This window comes from Zootoca vivipara, chromosome 12 (genome assembly GCF_963506605.1).
Source record: "Zootoca vivipara chromosome 12, rZooViv1.1, whole genome shotgun sequence".
NCBI lineage: Eukaryota > Metazoa > Chordata > Lepidosauria > Squamata > Lacertidae > Zootoca > Zootoca vivipara.
The window spans coordinates 57,881,136-57,894,866 of record NC_083287.1 but is presented as its reverse complement, the minus strand read 5'-3'; the positions used below and the strand labels follow the sequence as shown (position 1 = coordinate 57,894,866).

Genomic DNA, 13,731 nt, shown 5'->3' with positions numbered 1-13,731 from the left:
AAGGGGGAGGCAATATGGGCATCTCACAGAGGTACCCTCTTGGTAATGGTGATGATGACAGTGGCAAGATAAACCCGGAGAAAGCCAGGATGCCAATGGATGGGTCTGACATGTGGGTTGAGACGTCACGAGACAGGGAGCATAGATTCTTCCTGCGGTATGGAGGCATGTACAGAGCATTGAGGCCTCATACCAAGCTGATATTACTCACTAGCGATGTTGAGTGCAGTGCAGTATGGGGGGGGGGAATAAGAGTTTATTCCAGGGTCACCCCACTGCAGAAGGCTCTGATACAGAGTCTGCTGCTGATGCTAACACTGAGGTGAGTTCCACTGATGCAGTGGAGGAGATGTGCCAGGTGCACAGATAGGAGGAGAGCCATCAGGGCTAGGGGCCATCAATGGCCCTCTCCTCCATGAATCCTCTTTTGAAGGCATCCAAGTTTACCGCCATCACTGCCTCCTGTGGGAGTGAGTTTCATGGTTTAATTCTGCGCCGCATTAAGAATGGCTTTCTCTTAACTGTCCTGTATCCTCCAACATTCAGCTTTGTTGGCTGTCCATGAGTTTAAGTGTCTAAGAGTTAAGCCGAGCAAGAGGCAACATAATAGATGCTTATAGAATTCTGCAGAGCATGGGGAAAGCAGAGAGAGGGTTCTTGCTCAGCTTATCTCCAACCTAAAAAGTCCCAAAGGCTGCAACCTTTCTTCATAGGGGAGTTGCAAATGATCCTCCTTGGTCATTTGGCCTGCCCTTTTCTGAACCTTCTCCAACTCCACAAGATCCTCTTTGAGGTGAGGTGGCCAGAACTGGACACCAGAACTTGCCTTACCAATAGGGCTGGAGAAAAGAGCTGCTGGTGGAAGCTCCCCATCTTTGGAAAGGGGGTCTACATTTCACAGGGAGGCAGAGAAATAATATACTCAGGGGTGGGGAGCATTGGGCCCCCAGAAGTTGTGGGACCACAACTTCCATCAGCCCAGGCAGTCATGGGCAGTAGCCAGGGGTGATGGTATTCAGCAACATCTGGAGAGCCAAAGATTTCTCACATCTGGTTTGCACACACACACAGTGTCACTGATCGTTTATTTACAGAGTTAGAGATTATTTATTTGCAAGTATTTATTTGCACACACACAAAAATATTAGGACATGTCAAAGCAATGGAGAACAAGAAAAAATACAAACCTACAGCAAACAAGATAATAATGTCATTTTCTTATAAATTTGCACAACTGAACATGGGGAAGTAATAGACTTAGATGGGAACCCAGAGTCACGCAGTCCACTCCTCTCAACAAAAGCAGGTCTTCTGGGTAATATGGGGGATTCTCAACATCAGGCACAGCAGTGAGGTATAATAATAATAATAATAATAATAATAATAATAATAATAATAATAATAATAATTTATTATTTATACCCTGCCCATCTGGCTGGGTTTCCCCAGCCACTCTGGGCGGCTTCCAACAGAAAAATAAAACACAGTAATCTATTAAACATTAAAAGCCTCCCTGAACATTCTCTCAAGCAAGCTCCTCATTTCAGGAGCCCCAATTAATCCAGGCAGTCCTTTATTGATTAAAACAAACTCAGTCAGGGAGGCGACTGGGACAAGTAACTCTCCCGCCTCAGTCTCCATTTTGTAAAATGGGAATCACAGGCATGTGGTGTCTCTGACAAGATTATTCTGAGGGGAAACACCAAATGATGTAAAGTGATTTGAGATGAAGAAATATATCTCCTCAACAAGCGTACAATGCCTGCCCTTGCCTCTCTCAGTAAAGCTGCCCCTTAGGCTGGGGGGGGGGGGTTGTTTGGGGTGTTGACAGAAAGGTCCCTCCCTCCTCCAGAAGGCCGGAGGAGGCAGCCCCCACTTTGGGTCCAAGGTTACATTGGTGGATTCCAGCATCTTACCACTGCTTTCAAACCACGTGTTTGAAATATATCAGGGGAATGGTGCTCATGTGTTGTTTTTTCTTTGAGACTAATAACAGCTCTGAGAGAGACAGATTTGCAGGGGACAACAGATGGAGGTGGGGGGGGGAGGAGGGTTAAAGTACCCCATATGCCATGGCATACTCTATATTACTGTATGTTACACCATGATAGAAATTTAGCAACCACTTTCCTTTCCTTCTTCTCACATATTTTCCTCTTCATCTTAACCTCTTCTTTGTCCTTCTCCAGCATGTCTTCAGTGTAGTAGGGGGCTGCCTTGTTCCTTTCAACCAGGTGGTCGATCATCCCAAGCAATTCGGCCACCTGCTCCTCTCTTTCTTGCCCTTTCGCCCGGTTGTTGAAAGCCAGGCATCTCCCGCCACACTGAGCGATCTGGTTCAGCAGATCCTTGTCTCCCTTCGCCAAGAACTCTTTGAAAGGCCTATCATCCAGCTCATCCTTCCGGGTGAACAAGATGATCATGTAATCCTTGGCTTTGCAGCTGAAGATCTTCTGGCTCAACTGAGCAATTTTTTTCTCCTCCTTGCTGAAATGAGTCAGTTGAATGACTTGTATGATGACATGGGCTCCCGGGTAGATGTGATTCACGCAGGTCTTGATTTCCTTGGCAGTCACATCTTCTGGAACATTTGTGTCGAAAAAGCCAGGCGTATCAACCACCACAATTCTCCTACCACCGATGACAGTGTCTTCTTTCTGACACTTTACTGTCACTGAGGAAGGAGAGATGGCCGACTTAAACCGTTTCTCCCCCAGGATGGTGTTTCCTGTTGCGCTTTTCCCGGCTCCAGTTTTGCCGACCAGGGCAATCCTCAGTTCTACAAGAAACAGGCAAGAGATGGTGAGCAACTCTTCTGCAAGGTATTGACACCCACTGGACAGCCACAAACCCCTGACCTCCTTGGCTTGGCAGCAGGTGTGGGAGAAAGGCTCTTGCTGACCCCTTTGGTTATATAGATATATAATCTCTCTAGATTGTAGAAAAAACTGAAGCAGGTATGCTTTCTTTGTACATCTTTCACTGGAGAATTGCATCCAAATGCTGTGATTTGTTTAGGTAGTGTGAATTAGTTTTGTATAATAATAATAATAATAATAATAATAATAATAATAATAATAATAATACATAGCCTACCCTTCACCTAAGATCCCAGGATGGGTTACAACAATTAAAGCACAATCTTAAAAGCAGTTTCAAGCAACTTACAATTACAGAAACAGGGTGTGTCCTATAGAGAGCAAGAGACTCTGGTCTGAATTACACTCACAGAACCTGAGCTCTCTGCTGATAGCCAAAAGCAAACAAAGGGTGCCTGGAAAGCTATATATGACCCCTTTATTTAAACAAGTTTATAACAACTTCCCCAATTTTCATGGTCTGCGTGAAACCCTTGCGAGCTTTCCCTTCCCCCTCTCCCTTGGCCCTTTTCCTGCCTCCTGCCATGTAATATCCAAGCGCTGCCTCCATGATGGGGGTCTCTAGGTAGGGCCTTGCATTCCCCTGGACCATCTCCAGGACCATCTCCATCAGCTCAGAGACCTGGTCCTTTTGTTCTATTGCTGCCCTGTTATTAAAAGCGCAGAAGCGCCCCCCCCCCCAATTCTTGGACCAGCTTTCGGAGAGCCTCATTCTCTGACTGCATCACGTAATCCCGCAAGGAGTTGCCTTCTAAGGCTTCTTTGCAGGTGAACAAGAGGATGGTGTGCTTCATGGCCTCCATCCCAAACATGTCCCAGACTCGCTGGGCTGCCTCCTTGTCCTCCGCGGTGAAGCGGCCCACTTGGGTCACAAACACGAGCGCATGAGGGCCAGGCTGAGAGAGGTCGAGGCAACGCTTGGTCTCCTGGTCCAGCCTTTCATCGCAAGCTCCTGTGCCCAAAATATCCGCTGTGTCAACCACGGACACGGCATAGCCTCTCCAAGAGCAAGACGCCCTTTGGCAGGCCAAGGTGGTTGTCCTGGCCTGAAGTTTTGAATCAAAGAGCTTCTGGCCAAGGATGGTGTTCCTGTGGCGCTTTTGCCGCCTCTAGTCTTGCCCACAAGGGCGATCCTCAGTTCTCGATTTCCTGAGGCTTTTGAAAGACAGCGAAGAGCTGGTCAGCGCCCGCCTTCTCCGAGCCAAGCGCCCGCTGCGCTTAGGCTCGGGGAACTGGCGGAGGCAGTGGCGCTCGCTCGGGGAAGGCAGGCAGGCGGCAACAATAACCACTGCAGAACACCCACGCTACAGCTGGTTCCCCTTTGTATTCTGCTCGTCTCTGCTGGTTGCCCCTTGCAGCGGCGGTGAGGGGCAACCGGCAGAGATGAGCAGAACACAAAGGGGAACCAGCTGTAGCGTGGAAAGAAGGCAAAGGGAGTTCAGCTGACCCGCACTACAGCTGATCTTCCTTTGCCTTCTGTATCAACTGTAGCGCGGGTCAGCTGTTCCGCGGCTTCGTCTTTTGAGATGTCTCACGCAATGCAAAACGCTTTCGTCTAGCGAGTTTTTCGTTGCGCGAGGCATTCGTCTTGCGGGGTATTACTGTATAAGGACCTGGAAGGCCTTGGGAACTTTGCATTCTGTCCTACCTGCAGGAGGATGCCGTCCATTGACTCTTAAAAGAGACTGGCCATCTCTTTTAGTGGGTTCAACTATCTGGTTAGCATGAATGAGTGGAGGGAATGAGTGAATGGATGAGCTCTTATTATTTGTTAAACAATAAAGGGTTGTATTCTCATGAGATTTGTGTCATTTTGTCTTTCTTGAAAACGCTCTGATAAAGGTAAAAGGAACTTAACTGTTCTTTTCATAACGGACGCTGGGCGGGGTCCGGTCACTGGTAGTGGCAGCCTGCTGAGGGCGTCTGCATGGCCCCTCACCTTCCTGGGCTCTGTATCTCTTCAATAACAGCTTCAAGGTCGGGAGGGGGGAAACCAACACGGCTACCTACCTGTAGCTTCAAGGTCTTTTCCCTCCCTGGGCAGTTCCTTCATCCATGTTAAGCTCTTTGTTTCTAGCGTGTGGGATAAATCAAAGAAGGTCTTCATGCTCATGGTGCCCATTTTCCAAAACATTTCATTGAAGTTGCCTCCAGGCTGCACGGGATTGTTGGCAAACAGTGCTGAATTGTTGAATTTGAAGTGCAGAGGGGTGCCCTTGGCATCCTTAGCACATGGTACATTGGCTTCCTTAATGGCCTCGAGAACAGGAGGGGTCTGTCCATCTGCAAATGTGATCAGGACTTGGATGTTGTCCTTTATATCTTTGCCAAAGATGGAGAGCACAGAGTCAAAGACGTATTTCTGGGCATGAGTTAAACGAGCAAAAGAGGCCTGGACGACAATACAGATGGCATCTATATGATCAGTGCCCCCTGGGGAGGAGAAAAACTCCCGGATCTGCTTTATCAACTTGTCATGCTCTATTCCTTTTGTGTCTCCAAATCCTGGAGTGTCAATAATGGTGAGGGAAAAGGGGACTTGGAAACCCTTTTGGTAGTGGACGACGTAAGCGGTCACTTCTGATGTTTGGCTTTGAGCTTGGCTTCTGTTGGTATTTTCATGAATAAGTTTGAATCGGAAATCATCTCTCCATTTCACACCTAGGACATAATTGATCATCCCATTGATGAGAGTGGTTTTCCCTGACACTGTTGCCCCCATCACCATAATCACTTTGTTGGGGGCCTGTATGTTCTCTTTCCCTAGCTGGTATGTTGGACAGGATCCAGAGACATCCGATATGCGCTCCAGTGGCAGAACATACACTGCTGGTGGCCCATCCTCCACCCGGATGCTGTCTTGGAGGTATTTACAAGCTGCTCTCTTCTCATCTCCTCCCACTAATGTGAAAACCACAATCTTTTTGCTGGGCTCACTCTCAGCCCCACCGGAACACATGGCTGAGACTCTGACTCCGTAGAGTGTCCGGGGCTTCAGACCATCAATCTCACAGAACTCTGTTTTCTTCCCTGTTCTTTTTTCAGCCCATTCATCTTTGTCCTTGCTTTTTGCCTCTCCAGCCTCTTCACTGTACACCACTTTGTACTCCACTTTGTACTCCTTGATATCAGCTCCAATGACCTTTGGGCTCTCCCAGACAATACTGATTTTGGAAGACTCTGCTGTTCTCTTTTTCGGTGTCCCAGGAGGGCTGGTAGGAAGTGTCTTTACAGATCCACTCGCATCACTAGTCTCACTAAGTCCTGGTTTGCTCCTAGCGGTGTATCGAAACTGGTATTCTGAGTCTGGCCTCAACCCTCTCACTTGGAATGTCTCCTGACTGTTGTCTGTATTCACAATCTTCCATTTTTCTTCTCCTGCAATCTTGTACTCTACTTGATAGCTAGAGATTGAAGCCCTCCCATACTCAGCTGGTTGAAATGTCAGCTGCACACTCTCATGTCCAATTCGGCCAACCAGGGGAGGGAGAGGTTTTGAGGGCAGCTCGAAGTTGCTGCTGATCAGCTCCCCATCTTTGTAAAGGTAAATGAAAGCTCCTGGGTTGTCCCGATTTGAGACAGAAGCCACAAGGAACCGGGTCTTCCCATTTGATTTATTGACTTGGGCAAAATTAACAATGGACTTGGCAGCTTTCCGAGCATTTCTCTGTCTGTCTTTTTGCTCAAACCAAGCATTCTGCTCCTCTGGTGCATTTTCGACTCCTGTAGGATCTGCCGGTCGTTTCTTAAGAAAGCGTTGTAAGCTGGTTAAAAATGGTTCCTCATTGTGTAAAGAGGTGAATGTAAATGAGACCACAAATTCATTCTGGTGGTTAAGCACTACCTCTTCCAGTTTATTCTGCGAGGAGATGGTTTCTATCCCACTCAGGATATCAAGGTAAGACTTGACCATGTTTATCTCTTGTTCCTTGGTGTCCAAAAATTTATTGAGACTTTGGCTATTGAAGGGTGATTGATTTATGGATGTTAAGATGTCCACCAGAACTCTTTCCTCTTCCCCCCCTCCCCGGATCAAAGGCAAGATTCCTGTCAGTCGTTTCTGGAAAGTCTGCCTGTGCTGCTTGCACAGATCCTTGAATCTCTTGATTTTCAACTTTAATTCTGGGAAGTTTTCAACAGCAGGATTCATAGTCAGATCATTGCATCGCATGTTGATTTCATTCAGTTTCTCCAAGACAGTTTGAGCATCAAAGATCAGTGTTAAGCTGATCTCACGCACCATCTTAGCTGCTCTGGAATCTAGCTTGGTCAGTGGGTACAGCCAAACTTTCACAGGCACAGCCTTCTCCCCATTGGTACCCAGCATTTTGGGCAGAGCAGTGTAGACCTTCATGGCATCTTCAAAAGTCACCGGATTGCTCTCCAGAGAAAAATCTCCATAGAACTTGCAGTTGAACTGATTTGCACGGTTTCGTTCCTGGTTGTTCATTTGGATAGCTGCCTCGCCTTCATTAGTGACCATCTTCTTTATCATAACTTTGAGACTTCCTTGTATGTCTTTCACAGACTCGGAAGAAGAGACATTTCGGTCAAACACAAAGAAAGCCTGGGCTCCATACGAGATGGCAGTGACAACATGGGTGGCTGTGCCATGCTCAAAAACTTCTGGGTAAGAGACATTTTTGTTTCCCAAATGGCTCATGGTCAGCTGTGAATACTTGGTGGTAGCTTTGTACTGCAGAGTGACTCTGGCCTGTTGCTTGGACTGCTTGGTGTCTTGAAGGTACTTGGCTGACCCTTCCACTTTAACCAATCCCCCCAAAAAGCTGGCCTTGAGCGATGCTGAGACGTTGAGGGCAGAGGCCTTAACATCGATGGAGTCGGAAGCAATGATTTCATATTCAGTCTTGGGCTGTGGTTCGCTACCCAGGTTATTCTGTAGCGAGTCCTGGTCCCAAAGGGTGATTCCTGGGATGAAGCAGAGAAATATGCAATGCTTGAGTATGCTCATACAAATATAGAACACAAGTAGCCTAATGCCTAAGGCTGAACATTGAAACAAGGAGTTAAAATAGAGCTATCATTGCCCACAATGTCTGCACTCATGAATTTTGTCCCACTGTCATCCCCAACCAAAGAGGTTTGTGCAGTTTTGTAAAACTTTGCAAACGGCAGGGAAAATCTTTGACCAAAAATGATAGTGAACAAATGTGAACATTGGTTGTGCCTAGATTACATTTCACAAATACAAAGAAAAAAGGAATTGCATAAAGGAATACAGAGTATAGGGGAAATTAAAGAGAAATGTTGAAGCCGTAAAAAGGCAGAGGAAGTCAAGTAGCTTATTATGGATACAAACAATGTTTAGATGAACATCGAGAATCTGAATATAAAGAAAGAAGAAATGAAGAAGTATTCATGTGTGTGTGTTTTCTGTATTGAGTATTATTTGTATTGGTTTTTGTGTTGATTTTTATTTTGTTGCTGTTTATCTGTAATTTTAAAAAATGCAATAAAAATTATTTTAAAGAAAGAAAAAGAAAGTTGTTAAATTTGTTAAGTATCATTCGTCACGAAACAGGAAAAGGGTGCAGATAAATTTAAGGACGTTTTCTATGAGTTCTGGGTGTGGTTTTCCAGGATAATTAGGCACAGCTGGTGATGTGTATAAAGAGCAAAGAAGTTGCAGTTTGCACCTGCCTGCAGAAAGAGAACATCCACATGCTTTGGGCTTGTTGTTCGTATAGCCGTAAGAAAACTCTTCTTTGAGTATTTTACCGCAGTCTTGTGGTTCTATCGTCTGTCGCCAGGGAAAATTCGCCTCCAATAAAATTATTGGTACAGGAACACTTAACAATGGATTACAGTCCCTCCCGGTGTCCCTATTCTTCAGGGACAGACTCAGATTTAGAGAAGCCATCCTGGTTTCTGATTTGATCCTGGAATGTTCCGCTTCCCCTTAGGCTTAGGACATCCCTATTTTCATCAGAAGAGATGGAAAGTACAGTGGTTCCTCAGGTTAAGTACTTAATTGGTTCTAGAAGTCCATACTTAACCTGAAGCGAACTTTCCCATTGAAAGTAATGGAAAGTGGATTAATCCGTTCCAGACGATGAAATACACCCCTTAAAACAGCAATATAACTGTCTAACCAGACCATTGATCCATAAAATGAAGGCAATAATCAATCTACTGTACTATAAAATAAATCAGACAGTATTTTAGGTGAAAAAATGAACATTTACAGTACAGTGATACCTCGGGTTAAGTATTTAATTGGTTCCGGGGCGCCATTCGCACCCTGAAAAGTACTGAACCTGAGCGGCGCTGCTGCGCATGCATGCACAGCGGAACCCGGAAGTAAACGCTTCCAGATCCATGGAGTACTTAACCTGAAAGTACTCAACCTGAAGCGTATTTATCCCGAGGTATGAGTGTAACTAGACAGACAACCTATAGAAGACATCTGAAGGCAGCCCTGGATAGGGAAGTTTTTTTCTGTTTAATGTGGTATTTTTCTCTTATAATGTGGTATTGTTCTCTTATAATGCAATGGTGCCCACCTGAGAGGTGCCGGAACGGAGTTCTGGCAGGTTTTGGCTGGAAAAAAGCCCTGTTTCTTTTTTTACCGACAGTAATAATTGTAGAAAGATGTGTTCTTAATGGCCTGCATAGGCCTGGTGGACTAGAAAGGTTTTCAGCAAGCTTTAAAAAATTGAAACAGAACACACCTGCTGAATCTTTATTGGCAGATGAGGAGGAGGAGGAGGAGGAGGATTTCGGCCAAGTCCATGCCAGCAAGGTTAATAATAATCATAATAATAATTTTTTATTTATACCCTGCACATCTGGCTGGGTTTCCCCAGCCACTCTGGGCAGCTTCCAACAGAAAAATGAAATAAAATAATCTATTAAACATCAAAAGCCTCCCTAAACAGGGCTGCCTTCAGATGCCTTCTAAAAATCTGGTAGCTGTTTTTCTCTTTGACATCTGTTGCGAGGGCGTTCCACAGGGCAGGCGCCATCACCGAGAAGGCCCTCTGCCTGGTTCCCTGCAACTTGGCTTCTCGCAACGAGGGAACTGCCAGAAGGCCCTCAACGCTGGACCTCAGTGTCTGGGCAGAACGATGGGGGTGGAGACGCTCCTTCAGGTATACTGGACCGAGGCCATTTAGGGCTTTAAAGGTCAGCACCAACACTTTGAACTGTGCTCGGAAATGTACTGGGAGCCAATGTAGATCTTTCAAGATCAATGTGGTCTTGGCGGCCGCTCCCAGTCACCAGTCTAGTTGCCGCATTCTGGATTAGTTGTAGTGTCCGGGTCACCTTCAAAGGTAGCCCCACGTAGAGCACATTGCAGTAGTCCAAGCGGGAGATAACTAGAGCATGCACCACTCTGGCGAGACAGTCCGCAGGCAGGTAGGGTCTCAGCCTGCGTACCAGATGGAGCTGATAAACAGCTGCCCTGGATACAGAATTAACCTGCGCCTCCATGGACAGCTGTGAGTCCAAAATGACTCCCAGGCTGCACACCTGGGGGCACAGTTACCCCATTCAGTTACCTTCAGGGGCACAGTTACCTTCAGGGGCACAGTTACCCCATTCAGGACCAGGGAGTCCTCCACACCAGCCCACCTTCTGTCCCCCACAAACAGTACTTCTGTCTTGTCAGGATTCAACCTCAATCTGTTAGCCGCCATCCATCCTCCAACCGCCTCCAGGCACTCACACAGGACCTTCACCGCCTTCACTGGTTCTGATTTGAAAGAGAAGTAGAGCTGAGTATCATCCGCATACTGATGAACACCCAGCCCAAACCCCCTGATGATCTCTCCCAGCGGCTTCATGTAGATATTAAAAAGCATGGGGGAGAGGACAGAGCCCTGAGGCACCCCACAAGTGAGAGCCCAGGGGTCCGAACACTCATTCCCCACCACCACTTTCTGAACACAGCCCAGGAAGGAGCAGAACCACTGCATGACAGTGCCCCCAGCTCCCAAGCCCTCCAGACGGTCCAGAAGGATGTTATGGTCGATGGTGTCAAAAGCCGCTGAGAGATCCAGCAGAACAAGGAAACAGCTCTTACCTTTGTCCCTAGCCCGCCGGAGATCATCGACCAGTGCGACCAAGTCAGTTTCAGTCCCATGATGAGGCCTGAATTCCGACTGGAAGGGATCCAAATGGTCCGCTTCTTCCAGGTGTGCCTGGAGTTGTTCAGCAACCACTCGCTCAATCACCTTGCCCAGGAATGGAAGATTTGAGACTGGGCGATAGTTGGCCAAATTGGCCACATCAAAAAATGGTCACAGAGAGAAGCATTCACCAACCCGTGAAGCCCATTGCCCAGCTGTTCCTGGCTAGCTTTTATAAGCCAGGATGGGCAAGGTTCAAGGAGACAGGTGGTTGGTTTCACTTGTCCAAGCACCCTGTCCACATCCTCGGAGGTAACAGATTGGAAATGATCTCACGCAACTGGACTAGACAGGGCTCTAGCACTCCCCCGCCCCGGCCCTGCTCCCACGGTGGAGTCTACCTCTTCCTGAATCTGAGCGACTTTATCTGCAAAAAGCAAAATCGTTGCAGGAGATCATGTGGCCCATACTGGGCCCCGATGGAGCTTCTTCCTGCAAAGAAGCTATCAGGGGCAAGAAGACTTCTTTTTAATATATGGAAGTCTTGTCCAAATGAAGAGAACATAAAGGAACACAAACTTTGGCAAAAGAAGTGGAAGCAGATAGTAAGGGATGTTGAAAATGAATTTGAGGAGCACATTGGACATTCTCCCATTGAGCACTGAAACTGCACAGTTTGGGCCGACTGCTAATCTTGATATGAGCAATGTTTTCCTTTTCAGTATAAGCTCTTCCTTGCACCAGCTCTACCTGGGATGAGGGCATCGTTACGACAGTCGTACAGCATCCCCAGCTGGAATGGGCGGCCCAGGGCTGGTATTACAACCGGGTCGTTCGATCTGTCCATGGCTCAGGTCCAGGTTGCTCTCCTGCCTCCACCTCCCTGCAAGAAACAAGCGGCATGAAGGACTCCAGAAAGATTATTTGGCATGCAAAGCATGTGGGGAAAAGAGGAAGATTAGCACTACCATCCAAAGAGGGATGCCGACATGCCGTCAGGGGGGGGGAGGGAATGTCTCATCATGGGGGGGATTAGACATTTGTATGCAGTAGTTGCACATGTGGAAGGTAGCTTGTGCAAGTGATCTTCTTGCTTCCCCACCATCCAGCTCCCTGTAGCAGTTGAAAACTTTCCTGTGATCCTTGCACCCTGAACAAAGGGGACTGTGTCACACAGAATTGCAGTGAGAGGGGAAATCACCCTAAGACTCGGCAAAGGGATCATGTGCCAATGGGGGCTCTGTTTGGACAAGATTCCTAGGCCCAAAGACGGGTGAATCCCACCGGGTTTGGGGGGGGGCACAAGGGGTCACAGGAGCTGGAAGGGAAGATATATATATATATTCCATGCACAACCACTGGATGCTTCCTACACTGAATTTCCATTTGGCTGAGAACATTTCAGATAGTAGAGAAATAATTTACCCCTCCCACCACCAGTTTTATATCCCAACTATCTGGCACAGTATTCAAGGAGGCTATCAAAGTGGGGAATTCACAGGTGCAGCCAGCCAAATCACATCATAACAAAAACAACATTTATGGCAGGAATGATGAATGATGCTGCCATAGCTAACAGCTGGATCTACAAAGTAGTATTTGGCAGAAACAAACTGCAGTGGAAGCAGCGCTGATCGTGATGAATACATGCTGAAATGGAAGTTGCTGCTCTCTTATATTACTACTTGAGCTGCACCAAGAAGGTCATGGCACAATGGGAGTCAAATAACGTGTAGAAAATCTTTTGTAGAGGAACACAGAATTGTAGAGTTGGAAGGCACACCCAAAGGTCATCTAGTCCAACCCCCTGCTGAAGAATTACAGCTGAAGACTCCCTGATGGCCATCCAACCTCCACCACCTCTCGTGGGAGTCTGTTCCACAGTCAAACAGCTTCTGCCATCAGCTGGAAAGTCATTTCTTGACATTTGAATCAATTGTTTCAGGTTCTGCCCCCTGGACCAGCAGCAAAAAGCCTGTTCCATCTTCCCTGTGAGATCCCTTCAAGTATCTGAAGGTAGCTCTCATATCATGTCTGTTTTAAACATATTCTCCCCAGTCTGTCACGTGGCTCCTTACACTTTCCATATATGTCAGTTTATGTGTCGTCGCCCCCCCCGCCCCCCCCCCCGGTAAAGTGCAGCAATTCCCTGTAAGTTGCCCACTGACTGTCCATATTAATTCTCTTTATTGTAATAGCCTCAATAGGAGAGAGCCATAAAGGTGTTTTCCTTTTCAGCAGATTTTTTACATTTCTCCCAAACTCTAGACAAATTCTTCCTTAGATTTATGTATGCCACCACCGAGGCTCATGTTTTCTTAGCCCCAAAATGGAAAACGAGCAAAGTCCCAACCAAAGAATGGCAATTTAAGTTGACAGAATATGCACCACTTGCAGACTTAACACACAGAGTAAGAGAACAAGAAGGACAAATGTTTAGAGAAGATAGAAAAATGTTTCTATCTTCTCTAAACATTTCCACTCAAACCTCTCTTGTACCTGCGGTGATATTTTTATTATCTGAAGAAGTGTGCATGCATACGAAAGCTCATACCAAAATAAAAAACTTAGTTGGTCTTTAAGGTGCTGCTGGAAGGAATTTTTTTACGTTAGACCAACACGGCTACCTACCTGCAACTAGAAAAATGTTTGTTGAATATATGGGGAATAATTGTGTACAGCTGAAAATGCTGGCAGCATTAAAGATAAATTCAACAGTGAAAATAAGTTTTGGTGGATGTAATAATGGAATACAGATT

The 13,731-nt window shown here is 46.6% G+C and overlaps 2 protein-coding genes across 2 annotated transcripts; both read right to left on the bottom strand.

The window, feature by feature from the left end:
- Positions 1-1,709: 1,709 nt before the first annotated feature.
- Positions 1,710-3,009, bottom strand: LOC132592835 (GTPase IMAP family member 7-like). Its single transcript, XM_060280520.1, has one exon. It carries the CDS (start codon positions 2,994-2,996, stop codon positions 2,088-2,090), a length of 909 nt encoding a protein of 302 aa, XP_060136503.1. The 5' UTR covers positions 2,997-3,009; the 3' UTR covers positions 1,710-2,087.
- Positions 3,010-3,297: 288 nt separating this feature from the next.
- LOC118092045 (uncharacterized) lies at positions 3,298-11,819 on the bottom strand. Its single transcript, XM_060281076.1, is given in 5 exon segments — positions 3,298-3,558; positions 3,560-3,969; positions 3,972-4,055; positions 4,890-7,808; positions 11,714-11,819. Coding segments are annotated over 5 exon segments (3,780 nt in total).
- Between the last annotated feature and the right edge of the window lie 1,912 nt (positions 11,820-13,731).